Source organism: Xiphophorus couchianus, chromosome 4, assembly GCF_001444195.1.
Source record: "Xiphophorus couchianus chromosome 4, X_couchianus-1.0, whole genome shotgun sequence".
In the NCBI taxonomy this organism is placed as follows: domain Eukaryota; kingdom Metazoa; phylum Chordata; class Actinopteri; order Cyprinodontiformes; family Poeciliidae; genus Xiphophorus; species Xiphophorus couchianus.
In genome coordinates, this window is record NC_040231.1 from 33887071 (window position 1) to 33912715 (window position 25645).

The following is a 25645-nucleotide window of genomic DNA, read 5'->3' on the forward strand; positions in this document are numbered from 1 at the left end:
CCCAGTGCTACCAACTTAATATATACCTTATTTTTATTAATATATGATTAACTTCTGTTTGTTTATTTTCCTTTAAGACTTTTTGAATGACGTTGTGTGTCAATACTCCTAGCTTCAGTTGGCTGGTGGATTCCTTAGCTCACCAACAGAGGGCACAGAATGATTTTATTTCAGTACCTAGTTGAAGGTTCCATTGTCTTCTCTGTGTGCAAAATCAACTGTCTTGTGTTTTACCTGTTGTACAACACTTTCGTCAACCATGTCTTGCTTTTAAAGTGCGTTGTAAATAAACATGATGTTGTATGGTAAACAGAATTGGACCATCCATCCATCTCCATCCATTCATCCATTCATTCATCCATCCATCCATCCATCCATCCATCCATCCATCCATACATACATACATACATACATACATACACACATACACACACACCCACACCCACACACACACACACACACACACACACACACATACATACATACATACATACATACATACATACATACATTCCCTCCCCCCTCCCTCTCTGCTTACTTGAACTTGGTTTGTGGATTTAACAGATCTTGAAGGGAAAACGAGAGTCCAAGGTGTTCCCAGGCCTAAAGAGTTCTGCAGTACATTCTGTGAGTTCTGGGTTTACCACTAGATCTACTCTGAGGTCCCCTGGGAAAGCTGCCAAAGGAGGCATCTGGAGAAACATTTGAATATTTACCTAAAGTACCTTAGCTGATTATTTTTGATGTGCACTCGCAGCAGCTTCCCTGGATAAGAGCTTCTCAGCTGTTCTCCAAGGTGGAGCCCAGTACCACTACAGAAGAAACCCACTTCAGCTGCTGGATCCAGAACCATGACCTCAGCTTAGAGTTAGACCGTATTGTAAAGTAACCCTAACAAACCACGGCAGAGAAGTTAGCCTTGGTCTCTCTCCATTTCCCACTCCATCCTGCTATCACCTTCTGGTTGATGCAGAGTGTGTGGTAGGTAACATCTCACTGAAGTGGACAGAAGTCACATGTGAGGTACCCCAAGGTTCAAACCGAGGACCCATCTTATTCAATATCTTTGTACTCCCACCAGTTCAGTTTATAACAGGAAATAAGATGAACTATACCATGACACCTGGTGATATCTACATCATGAAACTTGTGTGTGTCTGTGGCCTTGTATTTGATGCATTGTAAGGACCAGTTTCCTAACAAATGCTATGTTGTGGGGACCGACTGCTCCTTTTGGGACTCAAATGCGAGGCCCCGCAAAAAGAAGTATTGTTTTTAGGTTAAGGGTTACGTTTAGGACAAAGGTGTAATTTAGAGGCGCATTGATTTATCGGCACCAATTTTCTTAATTGTGAGATTACCTATACTTGAATATAACATCGATCTTATCCCCCGATCTTATCTACCTCAGCGAAGGCCTAAAAATCAACTGTCTTCTACTTTCCTGTGACAAAGGTTTGATTGACAGACCAGCCCACCAGGTCATGTCCTGCACGTTCACAGTTAGCCGTAGTCAGTCCATTGTTGCCAACTCTACAACTTTCTTGCTATATTTAGCAACATTTCAGACAAAAAAATTGGTATTGGCCAAAATCAGAATCGGCAGGTCAGGCTTTTTAAAAATTGGTAATCGGCGATCAGCCAGAAAACTGCAATCTGTTCACCCTAGTGTTAATTGAGTTTAGGTTAGGGTTATCCATGTACTAGTAAATGTTGGGTTTAGGGCTAGGCCATAGAAATGAATGAAAAATGAACAGAAGTCATTGTAAAATAAGCTTTATTGTGTCCTCACATACACACACTAAGAGCATTGTTATATTCTTCTTCATATTAAAAGTTTCTGAGTTTAAATCACTGACTTTAACGTGGTTGTGCATGCTGACCATCAGATTGTTGCGACAGTGAAAAGATGAGTTCACATGTGGGTTTCCAGTCCACCATGATTGTGTGTGGGGGTGTGCGTGTGTGTGTGTGTGTGTGTGTGTGTGTGTGTGGCTGCTCAGACACAGTTCAGCTTCATTTCCTGCCTCCCTTCATTGTTCCCTCAGAGTGCTTCCACATGTGGTTCAACACAGTTTTGCTCACACTAGGGCCCTCTGGTGCCTGCAATGTAGAACAACAAGTTTCTGTTTAAGTGTTTGTAGCTAAGCTAATGTGATAATGTAGAAGTGAACTTAGCAGAGGGGTGGGAAGATTGCCTTTATAATTTATACATAATGATTCCAGAATTGTTTACCTGAAAAAAAGGCAAAAAGAGATTTGGGGAAGAGATGAAGCAAAGGCTCCAAGGTCTGTACTGGAAGCCAGATCAGCTCTGTGGAGGATTACTAGCCTAGGCGTGACCAGTCTATTCATTTCTATTCAGTTTATCTATACACCACCACTTAAACAAAAATAGTCATAATCCAATTTACAGGGGAAAAAACTGGTTCAATTCAGATTTCTATAGCTCAAATTGGTCTAATCTGTTCATAGCAGTTTGTTTCATTCCAACATAATTCAAGAAATCACCACAACCATCTGACAAATAACTAAATAACTAAAATATGAATTGGGTTGGGTTTTCTTTGAAAACTAAATTCTTCCTGCTGCTATTGAGGTTGTTTCCAATCATTTATCTTTGTAGCCATTGTTTTGGCCATTCTCATATTAAATTTGTCTCAACATGATCATTTCTAAGGCCTTTCTTCTTCCTGGTTTGCTGTGTTTCTGATAGTATGGTCCATAACATGGAAATTTCTAATATCAACTGCCATCTTTTCTGGCAGTTGAGAAGATAGCAGTGTATGTGTGTTGTTGTAGCCACCAGCTGGTTACCTGGGAGATGGACATGATGTGGAGATGCAGAAACGGTCAGAGAGGTCTAAGCTAAGACCCCACGATGTTTCACTTTTCTTCCTATAGATTCTGACCTAATATTTGTATTAATGCTGTGATCACTAAAAAATTGTCACTCTCTATTAGTCTACTTTACCAAGCTTGGATGAGCCTCTACTAGGTAAAGAAGAAGGCCAAACTTGACCACATTTATCAACTAACAAGAACATCCATCTTACTTATTGGATCAGCTTTATCTGATAGAATCAGCACCTGTTCTAATGTGGCATGTTACACATGTGTTTTTGAAGAGTGCTGAGTTGAGTTGCTCTTTCCTCATGAGTGCTGTTATTTAACGTAATATTTGACTTTGTTTCCCAGCGCTAGATAATCCTGAGTGTTTTGTGCTCAGAGCTCACATTTAGCCTGGAGTGAATTTCTCTCCCTCTCTTTAAGGACTTGGAGCTGCTTGAGTCAGTCTTGCATTGTGGAGCACCAGGTTCTGACGCTCAGGACAGCTGGAGCAGTCGGGGTGTCAGCGCAACCGGCTCCCGCTCGTCATCATGTCTGAGCCGGCAGGAACGGAGCAGGCAGCTGTGGGAGGACATGAGCTCAGTGGAGGAAGATTCCAGCAAGCTCAACGCCCTGCAGCTCAGACTCGACGAATCGCAGAAAGTCTTGCTGAAAGAGAGAGAGTAAGAGGGAGCAAGCCTTACTGGGGAATGGGTCACTGTGGGTCACTGGATCGCAGGTTATAAGTTAGATTTGATACCTCTGACATTATGGGGAACTAACTGCGGTTGTTTTCTTCATTGTTATTATAGCGATTATCTTCAGTTTGGTGGTGACAAATGGAAAATGTGATTGTGTGACGGGAAGCAGCAGTTTTCCAGTCACTTAGAGAATTCATCTTAAGTTTCTTATCATTATCAGTGAAAATGATACAAAAGCTTAACTGTCATAGTGACTAAAACTGTGATTTAGAATGATTGACTTTTTCATTGAATACTAAAAATGACACAAAATACAGACTGATTCAATAAATAAGAATATTATTGAAAAGTAAATTTATTTCAATAACTAATTTCTAAGTATAGTTTATATAGATTAATTAGACTGATGTTTTAACACCTTTATTTCTCTTAATCATGATGTTCTGCTAACGGCCAAAGAAAATGTAAGATTTAAAATTAGAATATAACATCATACCAATAATTTAAAAAAAAAATTAAAAATCAGAAATCTGGACTTAATGAAAAGTATGTTTAATGTCTGCCTAAAGGTTGTTATTTTTAAAAGGTACTTTTAATCTCACAAATGGAACTCTTCATTATGTATTTTCTAATTTATTGAATATGACTGTAGTAAAGGAAGAAGGAACCCAGTCATATCTGATTTTAGTTGAGTAAGGTTAGACCGGTTCTAAAATCAGCCATTGAGACTTAATTAATCTATCGATAAATCTATTTATTGATTTATTTTTAGTTTCTGAAACTTTGTCAAACAAAACCATTAAAAAGGTAGTTTCAAATAAGCATTTGTCTGAATATTGCAAAATCCGGCTAATGGAGGATGTGCTATACTGACTCTTTTATGTGGAAAAACAGATTATGAGAACAAATTTTAAAGATAGCAGTTGCCATTTTATTCAGCCAATAACCCTTCATGTGGTGTTGCTAATGTTTGTTTCTGTTTTCCCCAGAGACAAGCTGGCCCTGAGTAAGAGCATTGAGAGACTGGAGACTGAACTCAGCCAGTGGAAACTGAAATACGAGGACCTTAGTAAAAGCAAACAAGAAGCGCTCAAACAGGTGAGATTGCTGGCAGAGGCTGTGGTTCATGGACTGGACCTAGTCGTCTGATGACAGTCACACACTACTACAGTGATTCCTTTAAACTGTGATGCTTAACTTTGTAACAGGATGATTTACATTTTCAGTCAGAATAAATGTTTTTCTGTTATCACAAAAAAAATAGACAAAAGTTCGTCAAATCACCCAAATCTGCTCCTCTGGTCAGTGTTTGTGAAACTGCACATCAGGTCTGAAACCAGATGGAAGCTGCTGCAGAGTTTCCCCCAGTATTTTATAAGACTGGCGGGCTCACAGGAGTACTGAGACTGCTCTCAACAAAGTGGTCATGACATCCACATAAATACAGACTGTGGAAGAACCACAGTGATGTTTCTGTCGGTCTTCAGTGCAGCATTTGACACTGTTGATCATATTATTGATCATAATATTGACATATTACTGAAACGACTGGAGAGTTGGGTCGGACTCTCCGGTCCAGTACTCAACTGGTTTGAATCTTACATAAAAAACAGAGAAACTTCTCTTCGAAGCAGACAGAAGTCACATGTGAGCTAGCCCAAGGTTCTCTTATTCGATATCTATATGCTACCACTAGCTCAGGTTATAACAGGAAATAAGCTTAGCTACCATAACTACGCAGTTGACACACAGTTCTACATCATGAAGAGACCAGGTGACTCTGAACCCATTGAAGCACTGAACTGATGCGTAGAACAAATTAGTGTGTGAATGTGCCATAACTTTCTCCAGCTGGACACAAACAAAACTGAAGTCATTATCTTTGAGCCTAAAGAATAACGATCTAGAGTCAACGCACAGCTTCAGTTATCACAACCATAAACTAGTAGTCAGGCCCAAAACCTGGGAGTAGCGATGGACTCTGAACCTTCAGACCCACATAAAGTGATAGAAGACCAACAAAGTCTTCACATGAAGAATATTTCCAGGATTAGAGGACTAATGTTTCAGCAAGATCTAGAAAAACTAATCAATGCATATATATTTAGTCGCATCAATTACTGCAGCATTGTCTTCACAGGTCTGCCTAAATAATCCTCCAATTGCAGCTGATCCAGAAAGCTGCTGCTGGCGCTCTGACTAAAATCAGGAAGATGAAGCACATCACCCAGTTCTAAAGTCCTTCCACCTGCTCCCTGTAGCTCAGAGAATAGACTTTCAAATACAGTTGTTAGTTTATAAATCCCACGATGAACTGGCGACCTGTCCAGGGTGTTCCCCGCCTCTTGTCCATTGACCGTTGGATATAGCCACGAGCAACCCTCGCAACCCCTAGGGATAAGCGTTTAAGATGGATAGTTTATAAATCATTGAACAGCTTAGCACCACAATATATTAAAGATCTGCTGTTGTTGTATCAACCTTCCAGACTTCTCATTCATTCTGGTTCTGGTCTGCTCTGCTCTGGTGTTTGTCTGGACAACAGACTGGACTGGAGATGCAACAGTGAAGCATCTATAAGTAGGGACAGAGCAGACTTGACTGCTTGAGGAAACTAAGATCCTTCAATGTTTGCAGCAAGATGCTGCAGATCTTCTTTAAGTCTGTGGTTGAGAGTGTCATCTCATCTTCCGTCATCTGTTGGGGCAGCCGCCTCAGAACCAAGGACCTAAAAAGGCTCAAAAGCCTGATAAAGAAGGCTGGTTCTGTTTGGGTTCTACTCTGGAGATGACTGTGGAACCTCTGGAGATGATGAAGGATTTTACTTTTAAAAAATTATGAACAGCCCTGACCGCCCTCTTTATGAAACTGCCTTGGGAAAACAGAATGTCTTCAATCAGAAGCATCTTCAGATTCCCTCTAATACAAACCGCTACAGGAAATCTTCCCTGCTGACAGCTATCAATGTCTAATAACGCTTTGAAGAATTTGAATTAATATGAGTTACAACCGAATGTAATGTCCTTTTGAGATCAATAAAGTATTTTTGAATTTGAATATGACAAAATGAAGAACTGAGGGAGGAGAAGGCCCTGCTGCTGTTGGACATCTGGAGCTTCTAATCCAACATTTGCTGATCATCTCAGCAGCACTGTCCTCTGTGAAGTCTTTTTGATTCAAACTGACCAAACTTTTAAAAAGGAAAAACATAAAAAGGAAAGATTTCATTCACCTGCTCTGCAATCAGTTGGGCAAAAAGCTAACTGGGCTGTTTGATATAGAGGAAATGATTTAGACTTGACATGAAGGATGACTAAAACAAGAACAGCCTGAATAATTAAAACAGAATTTTGCTGAAATAGTTAGCATCTTGTTAGCAAAGATTCAGTTTAGTGGTACTGTTGATGTCCCATCTGGGTTTTCAGTGTTTTTTGACAACCTGTTCTATGATTGGCTAAAGACATTTATTGTGTGGAGCCTTAACTCGGCCTGGACAGATCCAGCTGCAAACATCTGGCAACAAGGGCTCCGGCAGGGAGTTGGGGCAGAAAGGGAATGTGGCAGGTGAGGAGGTGTAATGTGGACACAAGTTGTCATTTACATTACTTGCACAAGGAAATATAACTAAAAAATTCACTAGGAGGTGCTGTAGACATAGAAAAAGGAGGTCAAATAAACAGTTATCATTTACAAATAAACAGGTACAAAGTAAGTAGACAAGATTTAAATAACAGCTTCAAAGATTAATCAATCAGTCAATCAAATTTCAGTAAAAAGGCCGGTCAAAGTGCTTTACATCATAAAAACACAAAAATCAACAATTGAAACACTATTTTGCCAAGTGCCATCATTACACATCAAAATGTTGGTTAGTGTTTCATTTATAATTGTTCAAAAGCAATTCTGAACAGGTGGGTTTTAGTCTTGATTTAAAGGAACTCAGTGTGTCAGCTGTTTACAATTTTCTGAAAGTTTTTTCCAGATTTGTGATGCATAGAAACTGAATGCTGCTTTTCCATGTTTGATTCTGGTTCTGGGGATGCAGAGCAGACCAGAAGGTTATAGAAACCTATAGGCTTGCCACCTCCTCCTTAGGAGAGGTGCCAAGCTGTACGATTTATAATCCAACTGTATTCTAAAATCTATTCTTTGAGCTACAGGGAGCCAGTGGAAGGACTGTAGAACTGGGTAATGTGCTCTATCTTCCTGGTTTTAGTGAGAACATCCGCTGCAACGTTCTGGGTCAACTGCAGCTGATGATGAATTTTATTAAGCAGACCTGTGTAGATATTGTTGCACTAATCAGTTCTTCAAGATGGCTTCTCTCAGACCTGAGCAGGAGAGGAGAAAGGCGAGGCTTGGAGAGGATAATGTGATGGTTATCCTCTCCTGTGTGTCTACTGTGCTTAGCAAGAGTAGACACAGAACATGAACCAGAGGTAACACACACCAACACTGGTAAAAAGCCGAGTGAAAACCTTGGAACTGGTTTTACAAGGACACATTTAGCATTGGAAAGAATTCTGCTTTGTTTAATAGCTGCTCTTTTCCCAAAATTCTAAAAATGAAATCCAACTCCTGAAAGATCCATGTTTTTTTAATACTATTCTTGTTTCTTTCGACACCATGTAGCTGAATCTGTTGAAGGAAATGCATCAGGATGAACTAGGCCGCATCTCTGAAGACTTGGAAGATGAACTGGGAGCACGGACCAATATGGATAAAAAACTGGCTGAGCTTCGAGCTGAGGTAAGGTAGCAGGACCACAAGGACAGGTGTGCGTGTGTGTGCGTGCATGTGGGGGTGGGTGTGTGGGCGTGTGGGTGTACGTTAGGGAATTTCTTGACCAGGGCCCCATGGATTCCACTTTATTGATATCAACTGGTGACAGGTGTTTCATCATGATGAAAAATACACAATGACCACCAAGCTGTTGCTGGATTGTTGTATTAGAGTTAACTTTCTTTTCATAGGAAGGGAGACAGATCATTTTATCACTAAGACATAATAAAACAATGCAAAAGAAATATCAATTTTGAAAAACAAAATAATTATTTTTATTTACAGTTAAGTAAAAACATTTTTACAAGGATTTACACCATTCTCAATCATTGGTAGAAAAATATTTATTATAGCAATCAAACTTTTCCAACTAACTGCTGCTCCAAAATGTTAACAGCACTTGCAGTTAAAGGAAAAATGTCGGCAAAACTCAAGGATTACTTTAAATCTGTATCTGCCATAGGTATGACATATTTTTGGTCTTATATGTAGGCTCTTGCACGCCAAAAAACCCATCAAGTTCTAGAAGCAGCAAAAACCTCCTGGCAGCGTTTTGCTTCCAGGCCGTGCTGTTGACCATCAGCTCATCAGCTGGTCTTTCAGTTGAAAATGATGTGGTTGTTATGACAGCTGACAACTAACCCAAGGAGTCGTACTTACGCCTGTCATGATAACAAATTTTGCTGGGTGATTAATTCTTCCAGAAATTCATTAACATGACAATGATAATATTGTCATTTTGAGACCAAAATTAATATCATAAAATGGCATAAAAATGCAAATACACCCTTTCAAAAATAATTAAGGTAATTTCTGAAGAACATTTAACACTGTAACTGGAAGACATTTTAAATATACAAAATACATAAACCATAAATAAATGAAATAGATTTTGAAGTCTCTGTAAACAAATTTGCCCTTCAAGATATATTTATCATTTGGCTCAAACAGGCTATACTGCCAGTTAAGACTTTTGTGGGGAAAAAGTATAAACTCACTACTGTGTACTGTAATACACAAATGTTTGCAGCATTTTTCAAAGTGTTGGCTTTTCAGTTAGATTTATAGGGCATCATGTCATTTGCGATTAAACAAACTCTTAGTACGCTTTATTTTGCATTGGCCTTTTATATTTGAACACCTCAATGAAAATGGACTGTCAGTAACTTGAGGCACCTGAATGAAATCTTTTGACATTCAATCTCTTTTGTAGGAAGAGAGATACGATGAAAACAAACAAGCAATCTTATCACCCATTTTCTTATAGAGCTCATTTTATTTTATCGTGCGATTAATTGATTTATTGTTTATTGCAATAGGCATAGCCATACTGTTCAGCTCACAGTTAGCAGTCAGCCAATTTTTTGTTTGTTTGTTGTTAGTTTGAGAATAATGTTTCACCAAAGACCAGATTGAAGCCAGTTAGGCTGACTGCTTAGGTGCCAGAATCTCCAGTGTTTCACTCAAACCAGTGTCTAATGACTTCCACATCTAGCTTCAGCTTTAGTCCCCTGCATTTATATCCTTTGTTCAGCGTTTTTCAGCTGAGCATCTGCCATGTTCTGGGTATCTATGCAATGCTGGATGTGTGGTATCAGGACTAATACTGACTGTACGTTTCCTTCAGATGGAGAGACTGCAGGTGGAGAACGCTGCAGAGTGGGGCCGCAGGGAGCGCTTGGAGACGGAGAAACTGGCCCTGGAGAGGGACAACAAAAAGCTGCGGGCTCAGGTGGAAGACCTGGAGGAGCAACTGGCCAAGAAACGTCGGCAGGCCGCCTCGGCACTTGACACAGACTTGAAGGCCATCCAGAGCGAGTTGTTTGAGAGAAACAAGGTGGGTACCACAAATCTGTAAGCAATCAAAAATTGTTTCTACAGAATTTACAGTAGTAAAGTAAAAAACATCAATTAAAGTAAATTAGTAAATTTATTATTAGTTTTCTGCTGCTTTGCTTGGTATATGCTAGAAAGCAATGGTCAGACTAGCTGTGCACAGACTCAACGCCCAAAACAAATGAGTAGGCTTCAGCTTTTCCACTCCCTCCGGTGGTGGCTCATGGGAATTACAGGTCCAGGTTGTCATACATTCACTGACTTAAAGTTAAAATGTCATGGGTAGGTAACTGAATTTGATTGGTTGCTGTTCCTTCTCTGACCCGCTGGAGGAGCCAGTGACACTACTTTAGTATAGCCTGCATTTAAGAAATGGAAGACAGGGTGTGTGCTGCCCATCTCTTTGTTGAAACAAGCATTGCCATTTCCAAACTGTGATTATACATAGTAGTTGAGTTATTATGGTATTATGTTATTATTGAGTTATTATGGCTCTTTCAGTTCAGATTGTTGTGCAGCAGCGGCTAAATTCCCTGGTTTAGAAAACAAGCTGTCATGTCTCCCTGCTGGAGGGGCAGACATCAATACAGTGACAAAGCCTTAACTGCTGGATTTCAATGTCGTCTAACTCCTGCCACGGAAACTTCATGTATTTGCTTGTAAAAAAAAAATTAAAACTCAGATGTTCGGCTGACACGTACATGTAAAGCCTATCTTATATACCTCAACAAAGGTTTAAAAATCAATCGCTGTCCTCTTCTGGTCTGCTGTAAGAGAAGTTTGACTGACAGACCAACACCAACAGTTTCTTGCTATGTTTAGCAACATTTCAGGCAAAAAAAAACTTTCAGGATCTGTGGCTGTTTGATTTTATGTTATTGTAGGAATGTTAATATTATTATTGTAATTAAGGTCTTACCATATTGGTTCATTCCTTTCTGTGGATTTTCTTGCCTTTCCTCAGTTCTTCTGCTCATCATTCCTCGACCACACAAACCGTTATCTTAATGTCAAACCTTTCTTTGTGTTTGGATGTGCATGTGGTACATTGGTGAGTTGACTTGGATTAAAGACATAAACAATATTATTACAAGATTAATACAAGATGATTTGCCCTCCATCATCTTGGAGAGCAAATCAAGATGATGATTTGAACCTACAGCTCTCATCCACCTAGAGTGGGAGTACTCAGTGTGGCTGAATGACACACTGAGTTGACAGCAGATTCTGTGGTTTATTCAGATCGATTTAAACTTATGAGGGTGAACCTGAGAGCAGAGGAGAACAAGGAAAGGTGGAGAACTCGCTGTGAGACTGGAGCTGGTGCAACCATAAGCACATCTCTGTAAGAAACAGCTCTGTAGCAAAAGCATGGAGGAACTCGCTGTTGCTCTTCTTCATCATTGCACCAGACTAGAGGGTGCTTAGCGGGCTGTTGTGCGTACATTCCTCAGCTCAGCAGCTGCACCATGCATGCTTTATGTTTCTGGAATTTTTATCATGAAATTATTCCTGTGCAATAAAATTCAGATTAATATCAGGGAGTTTTCTCCCTTTTCACTGGTAATACCAATTAGTGTGGCCGACGCTGCAGCTCTCATCTGTCTTCTAGTTCCCACTGATGCAGAGCAAGTTGACAGAAGCTTCTTGAAAGCTCTGTAGGGGGAGCCATTAGGTGAGAGGCAGTGAAGTGCCAAAATAAATCAACAACATCAAGCATGAAAGTGCAGTTGAAGATACTGCATAATTAATGAGTCCATTATCTTCAAACACAGATTTTCCATTGTCAATATCAGTGCAGTTCTATAGGTGGGTGTGGCTTCAACCCGACCATGACCACAACTTTCCACAGTTCCATCCTGAAAGACCAAATGTATGCAATGTAATACTTCCGCTGAGACCCATTAATGTGTCTGTTGGCAGCAGAGGCTGGATGATGTTTGTTGCCCTGCAGAGAAATGTCAAGGAGAAAGTTCCAACTGTATCTCTGTGCTGTAAACACACTGAAAGGAAAAGTTTGACTTTCATTGGGTTTTATTCTCACGAACAAAGTTCGACTGCAGGCGAGCTGAAAATGAAAAATCCTTCTTGTTTCAACAGAAACAGAAGAATGATCTACACACACACCTTCTGGTGAATTCCTGGATGTGGTTTTATTATTCTGCTGAATTTATCTCAGATGGATATTTCAATATAACCATGTGGGCTGTTTTTGCAAGCTTGAAAGGATATAACAATGTTGCATTTTAATAATTTTGCCTTATACTTAGATTTTTTGACACTTTATTGTTGCTATTAATGTCCACAAAAGTCAAACATTATTGTTACAAACTGGCTGGGATTAAATGGGTTCTGCTGCCTAGAAGTCATAATATTTCAAAATACAGATGTTCATATTGTTATACTTCTTTTCATATGCAAATATAGAAATTAAGGTGTAACTCTTGTTTTTTTTGTTTGCTAGTTTTTTTAGATTTTAGGATAGTTTTGTGCATCAAAATACAAATTTTCACATTTAACCCCCAAAAAGAGCTAAAAATAAAACAAGTACAAGTACTACATTTAGCTTCAAATAAATGCTAAAACCTGGTATTTAATTATTTAATTACAATTGAGACAATGGAATTGGTCATGTTTAATCTCCTATTTTTTCTATAACTTAACCTTGAACCTATTAAAGAAGTTGTGTGTGTCCTTCAGGCCTCAGAGATTTAGCAGATAATCAGAGGTGTCATGATCTCATTGCTGTGTGCTGCGTTTGCAGGAGTTGGCCGATCTTCGTCATGTTCATGCAAAGCTCAAGAAGCAGTTCCAGGAGCGCACTGCGGAACTGGCCCATGCCAACCGAAGGGTGGAGAGCCACGACAGCGAGGTCAAGAAGCTCCGTCTGAGGGTGGAGGAGCTGAAAAAAGAACTGGGCCAGGCTGAAGACGAGGTACGAACACATATATGTTCATCTTTTAGGGCCTGGGTGTCAAATATGCGTAACATTTCCTAGACTTTGTGAATTAAATGAGTAGAAGATCTGTTGCTTTAAATAACTTTTTCAAAACTGATCCAACAGCAGCACAAATAGCTTGGTATGTTAGAGTGTGATGCATTTCAATCTGGCAGATTCATTGTCTATAAAAATATTCACCCCTTGGATGTTTTAATCTGTTATTGTGTTTATTATTTTTAATGGCATAATGGCTTTTTTTTTGGACAAAAAAATTACAAAATGTTTAATGTCAAAGTGACAACTGATTTTCACAAAGCAATGACAATTAAAGCAATATGTAACATGAAATACTTATGTAAATTACATAAATATTCACCCCTTTAAGTCAATATTTAATATCCGCTCCTCTGGCTGCCATCCCAGCAGGTCTCAGTCAGGATGTAGGCCAGTTGCAATAAGGAGTAAATCAATCACAATAACAAGTTTTACTGAACAATGAATTCTCATTGCAATAAATGATAATAATGTTGTTTTGAAACCATTTTCAAGTAAACAATGGTAATGACATAGTGCAAGAACACATTCTCAGAGGTCAATAAACTGTAAATTGTAGAGAACAGGAAGACATTTTAAATATCCAAAATAAACAAAACAACAGAAACAACAAATAAAACAAATTATGAAGTCTCTGTAAACAAAACTGTCCTTCAAAAAATGGCTAGATGAGACCAAAGCAAATTATGGATATTATTGAGCTTGTTTTAATTTATCATGTGATTAATTGATTTATTGCATAGGCATGTCGCAACATTTTTTTTTTATGTGATGAACATACTGAAAACCATCACAACTCACTGTGTGGGTGTGCGTGTGTGTGTGTGTGTGTCCAGCTGGATGAATCTCATAACCAGACAAGGAAACTGCAGAGGTCTCTGGATGAGCAGGTAGAGCAGACTGAGAATCTGCAGGTCCAACTGGAACACTTGCAGTCAAGGTGAGATGTACACACACGTGTGGACGTCTGTTCATTTTTCATCTATTTTTACAGAGTGCCCCTAAACCTAACTATTACCAGTACATGGATAACACTAACCTAAAATAAACTTAATCCACACCTTAGTCCTAAACTTAAACCCTAGATCAAAAACATAACTTTTTCTCATAAGGAGAAAAAGTTATATAAAGTTATATATGTTGTATACAACAACATAGTATATATGTTGTTGTCCCAACAACATATGGAAGCTGGGGCTGTGTTTATGTTGATTTCTCAAATCACTCTGACACCTGGCATGGCACACAGCAACACAACAAGAGAGCTCTCTGTTACTACGGTAACATGTGATAGGGAGCTTGGTGATTGGCTGCTGAGGCTCATAGTGACAATGTGGAGAAAATGGAGAGACGACAAAGAGAAGAGGAGGAGTAAGGCTGATGGAGAGAGAGGTTAGCTGAGTGACAGAGGTTCAGACACATATGCACTCACACACACACCTCCAGCTGAACCTGGTGGGTTCTGAGTGGAACCCAAACACACTAACTCTACATATTAACTTCCACACAGCTGAGACCATGGAACCTTAATTGAAAGATAAGTTTGTTGAGTTTAAACTTTGTTAGCCATCATGACCACTGATTGATGAAATTAGTGACTTTCTCTGTAATGTTTCTTCTGGAAAACCAGTCTAAAAGCAGCCATCTATGTGGATGTAACTTGGATCTTTTGAGATTCAGTCTCATCCACACTGTGTGACATCTCCCCCAGTATGACAGCTGTGGGTCCTGTCAAAGCCGCAGAAGAGCATAACCAATGAAAGACTTCATCTGGTTCAGCAGGTCTCCGGTAGTTAAAGTTCTGCACATCTCAACAGATTTGTTGCTACCCCACAAACCCCACATTGTTTATTCTGGTTCCTGTTGAAACAGCCATGTTTGTCCCGGACAGCTGACCATAAATTAGTTGGCACTTCACAATAATCTGAAATGATAAAATAACCAACAAAACATCATGACTACATGGTTTATAGTGTGATGTTCTGGTTTTGTTTGGAGCTTTCTTTTTATTGCAGTCTATTGATGGTTCTGTTTGTAACAACCCATCCTGTTAAACTGCATGTCTTCAGAACAGATTTAGACTTTTAGACTTTATTGTCTCTAAGGGGAAATTTGTTCCCACTAACCAGTTAGCGCTAACGTTCTCCACAATTTTGGAGAAAGTTGCTTATGTCCGACTGCAGACTTATCTTGACCTGAATGAAATTGGTGAAAAATTTTAAATTGTAGCACAGCACTGAAACTGCCCTTTTAAAAGTTTTAAATGAACTTCTATTCACTGTTGATGAAGGTAAATCAGCAGTTCTTTTACTTTTAGGTCAGTCTGCTTCTTTTGACACTCACAACATCCTTTTGACCCGTTTATAGTCACTTGTTGGTATTCGAAGTACAGCACTAAATTGGTTTCGGTTCTTTCTTTTAAACAGAAGTTTTTCTGTAAATCTAGGACAGCATTTCTCCTGTGTCTGGGGTTCAATAATGGCACCTGTTCTTATATCTGCTGCCTCTGGATTATATGTTTAAAAAGCACAAAGTCTCTTTTCATTGTTTTGCAGACAACATTCAAATCTATCTACTACAAATGACCAACAGTCTGCTGTACATATGTTACAGGATTGTCTTCAGGATGTACTGTACATGCATGGTTAAGAGCAAATTTTCTGAACTTAAATAAGGAAAAAAACAGGTAAATGTAATCTCCCTGCTTCACAGTGGGGAAGGTGTAGGCCTGGAGATGAGCCATGCCTGGTTTCCTTCAAACATGATGCCGGCCTGCCATTCACACCAGACTTCAGTCTTTGTCTCATCAGACCAGAGAATCTTGCTCCTCCTAGTCCAAGAGGCCTTCAGGAGCCTTTAGGAAAACTGACCTGCACTGTAAACTGTGGTACCTATGTAGCCTGGTGTGTGCCTTTCCAAATCAAGTCTAACTGAATTCACTGCTGGACTCCATTCAAGCTGTAGAAACATTTCAAGGATGTTCAGTGGAAGCGTTTCCACTGAACATCCTTGGATGCGTATCCATTTTTAGCCTCATGGCACGGACTGTGAATACTTACATAAATTAGATTTCTTGGTTTTATCTTTTTAATAAATTTGTTAAACACTCATAAACAAAATCAGACTTATTCAAAGTGTAATGTGTTGCTGGCTCACATTGGTCTGAAACTTGGTCTGAGTTGTTAAATAAGCTTCATAATAAGCCTATTTAAACAGGACTACAGCATCTCCTGTTCTCAGCCTTCCTCTTGTAAAACTTCATCACCTTCCTTCTACAAACTCACTTTGATAAAAAAAAAAAACAACTAGTGTTTGGGGCTGTGTTTATGTTTTATATTTATATTTATATTTATATTCCGGAGTAACCTCATAACATTGGAACCTCAAAACATTGTTCTGAGCCGTGTGCAATGAAATTTCGTTCTGTATACACCCTGTGCATGCAAAATGATAATAAAGTCAGTCTAAGTCTAAGTCTAAGATAAGCTACTGAATACGGATAGCTACTTCACACAACTGTACATCCATAAATTTCTTTGAGATGCTGTACACACACGACTGATCAGCACATCACCGTATGAGAAATTCCCCTGCAGACAGACTGTGGGCTCTGTGCGACAGACTAACATGCTGACATGGACTCTCCCCTCCCCACCACCAGGCTGAGGCGGCAGCAGCAGAGTCCTGCTCTGTTTGGGAAGATGCGATCCGCTCGCTTTGGTCCTGAAAACCCAGATGGCCCAAGAAGTGATGTTGATGAGGAAGAGGAGGACCTGCAGTTACAGATTCCATGACATATGTCCCCATCCACAAATGAACAGGATATTGGGACGTCAGCAGTCACATGAACAATATGAAGTCTAGGAAGTGTTTTGCAGAAAGGGTGAAGTATTACTGGACATGAAAATATCCCAAAACTTTCATCTAGATTTAAATCCAAAAGTCAGTGTCTGTTTCTTGTTCAAACTGTAAATTCATGTAGACTTCTCAGGATGTCAAATAATTTCTGGTCATGAATTAATCAAATCTGAACAGTCAGCAGGTCTTCTTTTAGGAGACCTAGACCACAAGATTTAAATCAGGCTGCACCGTGCCAAGCACACACCAGGAGCCTCATGTATAAAAGAGTGCACAACTTTCACACTAAAAACTGACATACGAAAAAATTGTGAAAAGTGCAGCACACAAAAATATTCAGATGTATAAAACCATGCGTATGCACATACCTGAGCTCATTTCCTTTATAAATCCTAATTTGCAGGAAATAGAGCGCAGCTGCTGGTCTGTCCTGTCGCCACATATGTAAATTAGTATAAATGCCCAGAAGGCTGCCACCACAAGCAGCAATAACCATGGCAACGGTTTTTGCATGTAGCAGTATGAATATTTAAAATTATTATTATTACGTATCCTAAAAGGTGCTTTCAGGGCATATAAGATCACCTCACAAAAAATAAAAATAATACATTTTAGAGAAAAAATTCCAAAAAGAAAATTAAATGGAAATGCTTGTTTGAACAGCAGAGCTTTCAACTGAGATTTAAAGACAGACAGCGTGCCAGAGAGTCCTTTGGGGTGAGTAGGGAATGTGGAAGTTTATTCTATAATAATAGAGAAATCATGTGTATTGCACATTTACAGAATGGAGATGCTTTCTATTCATAAAGGTGTATTCAGAAAGCTGGCATAGCTTGACTGAAGGATGATTGTCTGACCCAGGGGTGCCCAAAGTCGGTCCTAGAGGGCCGGCATCCTGCACGTTTTAGTTCTCTCCCTGGTGGTACCAACAACCTTTTCAGCAGGTCAATGTTCTTCTTAGGCCTTCTAACGAGCCATCATTTGATCCAGGTGCTTTAAACCAGGGAGAGAACTAAAACATGCAGGATGCCGGCCCTCCAGGAGCGACTTTGGGCACCACTGGGACCTGTCAGCAGGTCCAGCTGAACCTGCACTGGTAACTCATAGCTCCTTTAAGTTCTGCACAGAGATCCAGGATGATCAGTCTGGACAATCTAAATGCTAATAAACCATCTTCAACATTTCCCAGCAGATCAATATGTCTCTGATAAAACGATCCCTCGGATTTCTACTATTGCTGGGTTGAAGATGATGTAGCACCGACGTCATCCAATGCAGATGGAGGGCAAGAAGTAAATTCAGAATGTTTATTTCTGCTGATCCAGCATCAAAATGCCAAAAGTCTGTGTCCTGTATGGTTGTTCCAACCGTTCTAATAGAGAGAAAGATAAACATTATCTTTTACATTTACTAACTTGTAAAGGTAGTTGATCACAGGATTCGTGTCTGGCCATGAACACAGGGTTTCTGTATCGCTGAGAATGGTTGACCTACACTGGACCTGAATCTAGCGTCCTACAACGACTCAACATTAACATACAACTTCAGCATGAAGTTGGGTTTACAGAAGATAAATAAATTATTTACCAGCACATAAAAATAACGTGTTAGTTTGTTGTTAGTGATACCATTGTTATCGTAGACTAATTGCTTAAAATAGCACAACTCACTACTCACCCGGCAGAAACAAGTCAACAGTCATTTAATGCTTCTTTTGATCCTAAATGGTCGACCCAACCTTAAACAAAATATTTGTATGTTTCCAGGTTTTTGAAAACTTTCTTCTGGCTCATTGTATAATATGAGGTTGCAGCACCAGATAGTTACAGTATGTCGATCTCCTCGACGCCGGGTAAATCCTCAAGATTGTATGACAAGTCTTTTTATTCGACGAGATGATATGGGTCACATCCTAAATATATGTGTATTTTTCCGAGATACCTTGTCTGTTCCAGCCTATTTAGAGCATTGGCGTACTCACTGTGATCCATTTTTCTCTGTTTTGAACTGGACCACTTCCGGACCTCCATCTGAATTTCGCACGTCATCCGGGTCATTTGTCTGAAACTCAGCATTTGGCGATGCTCTCCATCCGAGCCAAAGCATTCCACAATTATACAGCACACCTTTGCACAGCTACTTTATCTACACATCTTGATCACCTTTAAATTTTTCAAACCTCACCTGTTTGGAGTTAATCTGCTTATCTGACTCAATTTTCTTTTTCAGTGATAATAAATATTACCCTGCAGATAACATGCATTTTTTTCATGCGTTTCGGCGCATAGACCGATCCGTTACATCTTTATGTGACGAGCTGAGGAAATTTACTATGTACATTCAAGTGAGGTGTTCACCTCCCTTTATTTTATTTATTTTGTATGTGTGTTATGTTATTGTCTGAGGATAACTGTGGTTCAGTTTCATCGTTTACATTTAAACAATGAAAGATTAGAATTGTGAAAAAACATCGGGTTCAATGCTCCTTGGGTTAAATAACACTGAATGGAGTCAGATCTCACTGTATTTAGGTGAGTTTTGGCGCTTTGTTGTTTATTGTCCACAAAATTTGAGTGGCTGCCGCACATTTTCACAGGGGGTAGAAAGTTTGCACTTTCATTTTTATACATGCCAACTTGTGCGTAAAATATGGTGCCGCACATTTTTTGTGCGTACGCATGAGGCCCCTGGTCCTGACGAGGCTACGCACTCGCTAAATCTCACATATATATGAGAGGCCCCATGGGCCAAAACTTACTGACTCTCGCATATACCATCAAACTCCTATACATAGACCAATATGCTCTCAAATCAACCTTTCATACTCCATTAAAAATATGTTTTTCCCTGAAGGAAAGTCTATATGTGAATATAAAAAAATATTGTAAATAAAATAGTTCACTAAAATGTGAAATCAACTAAAATGATTTAGCAATTTTAATTACATTTTCTTTTTTGCTTGAGGAAAAAGTGCTTACAAATAACAGTTGTGAAATTATGTAATGTGTTTTAACATGGAGGCTGAAGAAACTCCTCCTGGCACTTGAGGACTGTGCAGTTTACCTCTTAATTTAAAAAAAAAACTTTCCTGATACATTTTGGTTATTTTAAGGTTGTTTTTTGTGAACACATTGCAAATAGTAGAAACATATTGGTAACGCACAAAAAAGCAATATTGATGTATTTATAGCCACACTATAAATTTTAAATTCATACCGAATTCAGTTAGATTGCCTTTTCAATGGGTGGTCCAGCTACCCAACGGTTGCATCATTGCTTTTAATGAGGTTGGACAAACCACAAAACCAAAGAAAAAGTGGCAAACTGTTTGATTTAAATATGATAAAATAAAACATGTTAGGCCTCCGGTCATGAGGGACTGAACTACAGGAGGTTGGTATAAGAACTATTAATCCCATAGGTTCCAAAATATGTTTCACTGTCTCTTCCTTTTTCCAATGCTCCCTGCCTCCCATCCCATGGTGGTATTCTTCCCTATCAAGCGTAATATGATAGGGATAATTAAATTCATGAAACTCTCTCGCAATCTGTGCCACACCACCTGATTCTTCCTGCCCAAACCAATTCTAGTCCTCAAGGCCTGGAGTCCAAAAACTTACACATGTTCCTGAATCAACAATTATCTCATCAGTATCAGTAGTAGTAGTAGTGTACTCATGTTGAAGTGGAGACACATTTAAAAGTTGCAGGACACTTGTGGACTGGAAGTGATGACCCCTAATGTACAGACATCGAGAGATAAGGTCAGTTTGTTTTTTAACGAGTTCTCCCTCCCATTAGGCCACAGGATTGGAAAAAAATGGGCAGCTGCTGTTCCACTGATGAACTTATTCTAGAGACAGACAGGTTTAAAATGCAGTTTTTTGTTTCCAAGAGTGTTGTCCTGCTCATGAAGCAGGTTTAAACAACTGTTAAAATTGTTGTTTAAACCTGTTAATATTAATTTCTATGAGACTGAACTTTTCGTTCTGTCTCATAGAAATTAATATTAATGTAATAAAATTGTATTTCATTTTATGATGAAAACTTGTCAGGGCCTTGAAATAACATCTTTACATCCAAATGGTAATCTTGACCTTTGGGATCACATATTTTTGCTTTGAAAACACTAATTGGCTATATATTGCACGATTTTAATATTTTTTTATGTTTCCACAGTAAATTATTTTTTTCTCACAAACATCATGGTGAATGTGAGATTGAATGGTGTATTGTATAAATAAGAATAATTAAAAGTGTGACTTTGAGCCAGGATCAGACTCATCTGTCGTTGTGGTTGATGGTAAAGTTTGACAGCTCTTCAGACTGGAGCTGTGAGGTCTAGGTGCAAAAAAGAACTAATATGACCTTTTAATAAACTTTCACAAATTAAGTAAATTTTTTATAGTTCACAAACTTAAGTTTCTAAATGTTATGTTATTGGTGAAGAATAATCTAATCCAGGTTTGAAGTTTCTAAATTGTGTAGTTTTTAAACTAGAGCAGATAAAAGATTCTCAAGATGGTGAGAAAAAATGTGGAATTGCCCTTTAGCCATTTCCTGAAGTAATAAGTGAAAGCCAACTTCAGCTTCATAACTGAAGCTGAAGTTCAGCATTTACTGCAGCAGCAGATGCCCAGTCTCTGACTGTCAGCTCGTATCTAACATTTCAGATATTGCTCATATTACTGTGGAAGCATTTACTATATTATTTAGAAGACTCATTACTTAAATGCCTGAGTGGCTTCTGCTCAGCTATTTTCTCCTAAAACCCATGACAATCTTCTTTATTACAGGCGTCCAATCAGAAACTGAGAATTGAAGATAATTTCCTTTTCCATCAAACTCTCTCACACATACCACTATACTCATCCACACAGACCACCATTAATTCTCACTTTCACAATCAAACCCTCCTATATTTACTGATATTCTCATGTTCTGTCATTCAATCTCACATTTACTATCATGTTTTCATAATAACGAAGCTACATAAATGGAGATAATGGTTGAATATTTTTGTAGAAATTTAAACTACAATCAGTTTAATTTGGAAATACAATAAACTCAAAAATGAAACTTAAAAAAATATGTTTATTGAAGGATAAAATAATTTAATAATGAATACATCTCTGGCTTTTGCAAAATTTCATTATGCTTTTTTTGTAAATATAAATTTAATATTATATATTTAATATAAAAAATTTATAAATATTTAAGTTTATTTCAAACAGATATTTTTGGTGTGTGTTTGGTAATACTGCACATAAGAGAGTTAATTAGTATATGTAAAAGAGTTTGATGGTATATGCAAGAGAGTTTGTAGGTTTTGGCCCATGGGGCCTCTCATACATATGATTTGATGTATTTACAAAGGCATACAACAAGCAGACAACAACCAGTGGCTGGAGTGAGACTCCATGTCTCATAGGATGAGTGCATGTGTTACTATATCATCAGAATCCAGTTTGTGTCATCAGTTTTTAATTTTACCTCAAATGCACAAATACTGCAGCTTTCTTATTTGAACAGTGCTACTGTAAAAAACGAGCTCAATCCTTCATTTACATAAGCAGTATCTATATATCACCCTATGTTGTTTTTCAGATGAAAAGTCTGTTCTGCTGGCTGAAGTGTTAATTGATGATCTTGATATCATCCTTGGGTTCAACTTACTGTTCTGATGTTTTTCTATATTTCATACCCATCCTGCAAAACTGAACCTGCAAACAATGATATGCTGCAGCTGCTTGATGGATGATTGTCCGACTGTAAGCAACATTAGCTTATAAACCCTATTGTAAATGATCTGGAAGTGATGTATTTAATATGGCTGCAGCTGATCAATGACAACAAAACCATGTTAGTATTAAACCAGGAGAAAGCATCAGTTAACATATGTATAGATACTGAAGGATGAGAAGCTGAGAGAGACTCTGTTACTTGGGAAATAACAGTCCATCAGTGAGACGTGCTTCTGGGATGGAAAATATCCCACAAAGATATGGTCAGGTCAAGTTTGGAAAATACCAACAAGTTAGACATGGAGAAAGCTCTGACCTCTTGGTATGAAGTCAAATGTCTACTTCATTTTACCAATCAGGCAGTATGTCTGAAGCACTGTCCACACACCAACTCCATCAGCACAACCAAGATGCTTGAGAACTGATAAAACTTGAGACACTGACTGGTTGTTTATTTCTGCAGATCTTTGCTGTTAATTATACCCAGAAGTATCTTTATTGGTGTCCGTCTTTTCAATTTTTTTTACATTTTCTGTGTGAACCCCCAGATTTCAGTCTGAGCTTCAGTGACATTGTGGTTAAAATGAAAGTGCTAAAACTCAGCAGACTTCTTTGTTACACTTTAAGTTTCAGTCAAAGTTGACACTTTGCACCAACTTTTAAACTTCCGAATTTATAACTCATCCTGTGACTTGCATTCAGACCAACTATGTACTTCCTCTGCTCACTGGGACATGCTGATGTGATTACTTGTTGATGGTCATCTTAAATAATGTACAGTTCTGCATAAACAGTTGTGGAATTTTTCAATTTTCCTCCTCAAATTCCTAAAGTTAGGATCAAGAGAGGGAGTAAATGTGTCATGAAAGAATGAATCACAGTTAATGCAAGCCAATGTCATTGCTTTGAGTTTTTAATGTTGAAACTAGCAGGTATTGAAGAGGAGGCTATGTTTGAGGACTATGTCTCTGCTCCTCTCGGTCTCAGTACTTACCCACTGAATCCACAATCACTCTGCCTCAGGCTTATCTCTGATGCTGGAAGAGGACCAATATATTTGTAATGATCGTCACTCTGTATTCCTACTATTTATGCTGTTGTTATAAATGTGTTTTTATAAAGGTTGTGCACCACAGTCGTTTCTATTATCTCTATAAATGTCAACTGTACATACAAAGAAATTTGTCTTTTTTAATGTTTTTTATTAGATGTTTTCCAGAAAGTGTCAGTTTCCTATGTCTGTTTTCACTGTAGCAGAAAACACCATAATACAAATAGTCACTAATACAGATGAGACATGTGGAATGACTGGAATGTTATGATACAGCCATAAAGTTTCTGGGAAAATGTCCTATTGACAGATGAGACAACAAATTTTACGTTTTCATTTGTCTTACAAACGGATAAGTACTCCAAACAGACAGCTAAAAACACCCAAGAATGGCTAAGAGGAAAACATTGGACTATTCTGAAGTGGCCTTCTATGAGCCCTGACCTAAATTGTTAGCATCTTTGGAAGAAGCTGAAACATGCCGTCTGGAAAAGGCATCTTTTAAACCAGAGACAAGTAGAGCAGTTTGAGGAGTGGCCCAAATACCTGCTGAGGGGTGCAGAAGTCTCATGGACAGTTATAGGAATCATTTGATTGCAGTGATTTCCTCAAAAGGTTGCGCAACAAAATATTAAGGTAAGGGTACCATTAACTTTGTTCAGGCCTGTTTCATTAATTATTTTTTTTAACATAATTCTGTTGAAGCATGTTTGAAAATGTCTGGCTTTCAATTGTTCATTTTCATCGCATCTTTATTCATTATTACCTTTGTCAGATTGAAGGTATTTATGTGACCGTTTCATTAACCGAGCGGTACCAACAATTTTGTCCATGTCTGTATAATGTCATCAACCCTGGAGTTCTTCTCCAGTCATCTATTCTTTGCTTCAATATTCCAGTTTTCTCACCACTTAGTTGACTGTAGTCCTTAGCTCACAAACCTCTTCCATAAGGCTCATGAGGTTGAGTTGTTTGACCTCTTTGCTGATTTCCTCAAAAGTAAAGTTGAGTGACGTCTTGACCATTAATTCCTCAACTAGTTTTTTGATTGTCATTGCTATCTTCTTCCAAGAAGATGGGGAAATATAAATCCATCAATTTCTTCTTGGTAGAGAAAGGACAGAAAGAAAAAACAAGACTTCTCTCACAGAGTCCATTTGATCTAGACCTCCAACAAAGCAGAGTGGTTTTGTCAAAATTCCTCCAAAATGGTTCAATAAAATGAAAATAACAAGTTTCCAAAGTGAAAATGTATCCTTGATTTAAACAAATAGCAATGTGTTCCAGAAAATTATATTGGACTGTAGCTTTCCTTTGCACAGGAGTAGTGTTTAGCAGTCATTCTTGAAGCGGCCATCTTGGCAACTTGCTCTATTTTGAGTTGAATATAAAGCCTTCCTTTTTTCTTCCTTATATGTCTTGCTGAGAGGCGATTCATGAGAGTCTTACATATATGTCTAATGATTCCATTTAGTCTGGTGGTGCCCTGATTCAACTAAAGAAACTCTACCAATAATTTCATTAATTATAGTTTATCACTCATGTTTTTTAAGGTTCTAGTGGTATTTATGTGAAGGTTGTCAGACAGGAAAGAGGGTTGTGAAAGACAGGGGAGACATGTGGCGAAGGTCATCAGGTGGGGACTCAAACCAGTGACGGCCGTGTTGAGGACTGACACCTCCGTAGACCCTTGCATCACCACAGCACCCTATTAGTCATCATTTTTATAACTTCATAAGCCAAATATTACATTATCTCTTTTGCACAACAATAATAAAAACAAAAAACATAATTTTTTGCCCCCATTTAAAAGTTCAATTGAGTGTTGTTTGCAGATTAAATTTTTGGG

The 25645-nt window shown here is 38.5% G+C and overlaps 1 protein-coding gene across 4 annotated transcripts in view; it reads left to right on the top strand.

Moving 5' to 3' along the window:
* Positions 1 to 25645, top strand: part of ccdc102a (coiled-coil domain containing 102A) — a 54876-nt gene that overhangs the window by 16593 nt on the left and 12638 nt on the right. For 2 of the 4 annotated variants that reach the window (XR_003595161.1, XR_003595162.1), the window contains exons 4-9: positions 3274 to 3512; positions 4520 to 4628; positions 8163 to 8279; positions 9940 to 10149; positions 12913 to 13083; positions 13980 to 14083. Coding sequence is in view for 2 of the 4 variants with exons in the window: in XM_028014876.1 (XP_027870677.1) it covers positions 3274 to 3512; positions 4520 to 4628; positions 8163 to 8279; positions 9940 to 10149; positions 12913 to 13083; positions 13980 to 14083; positions 15856 to 16003 (1098 nt within the window). In the remaining 2 variants the exon portion in view is untranslated. Of the gene's footprint in view, positions 1 to 3273; positions 3513 to 4519; positions 4629 to 8162; positions 8280 to 9939; positions 10150 to 12912; positions 13084 to 13979; positions 14084 to 15855; positions 16497 to 16804; positions 23927 to 25645 lie in introns of those variants that run through there. The other 2 variants (XM_028014876.1, XM_028014877.1) reach the window with 2 other exon arrangements.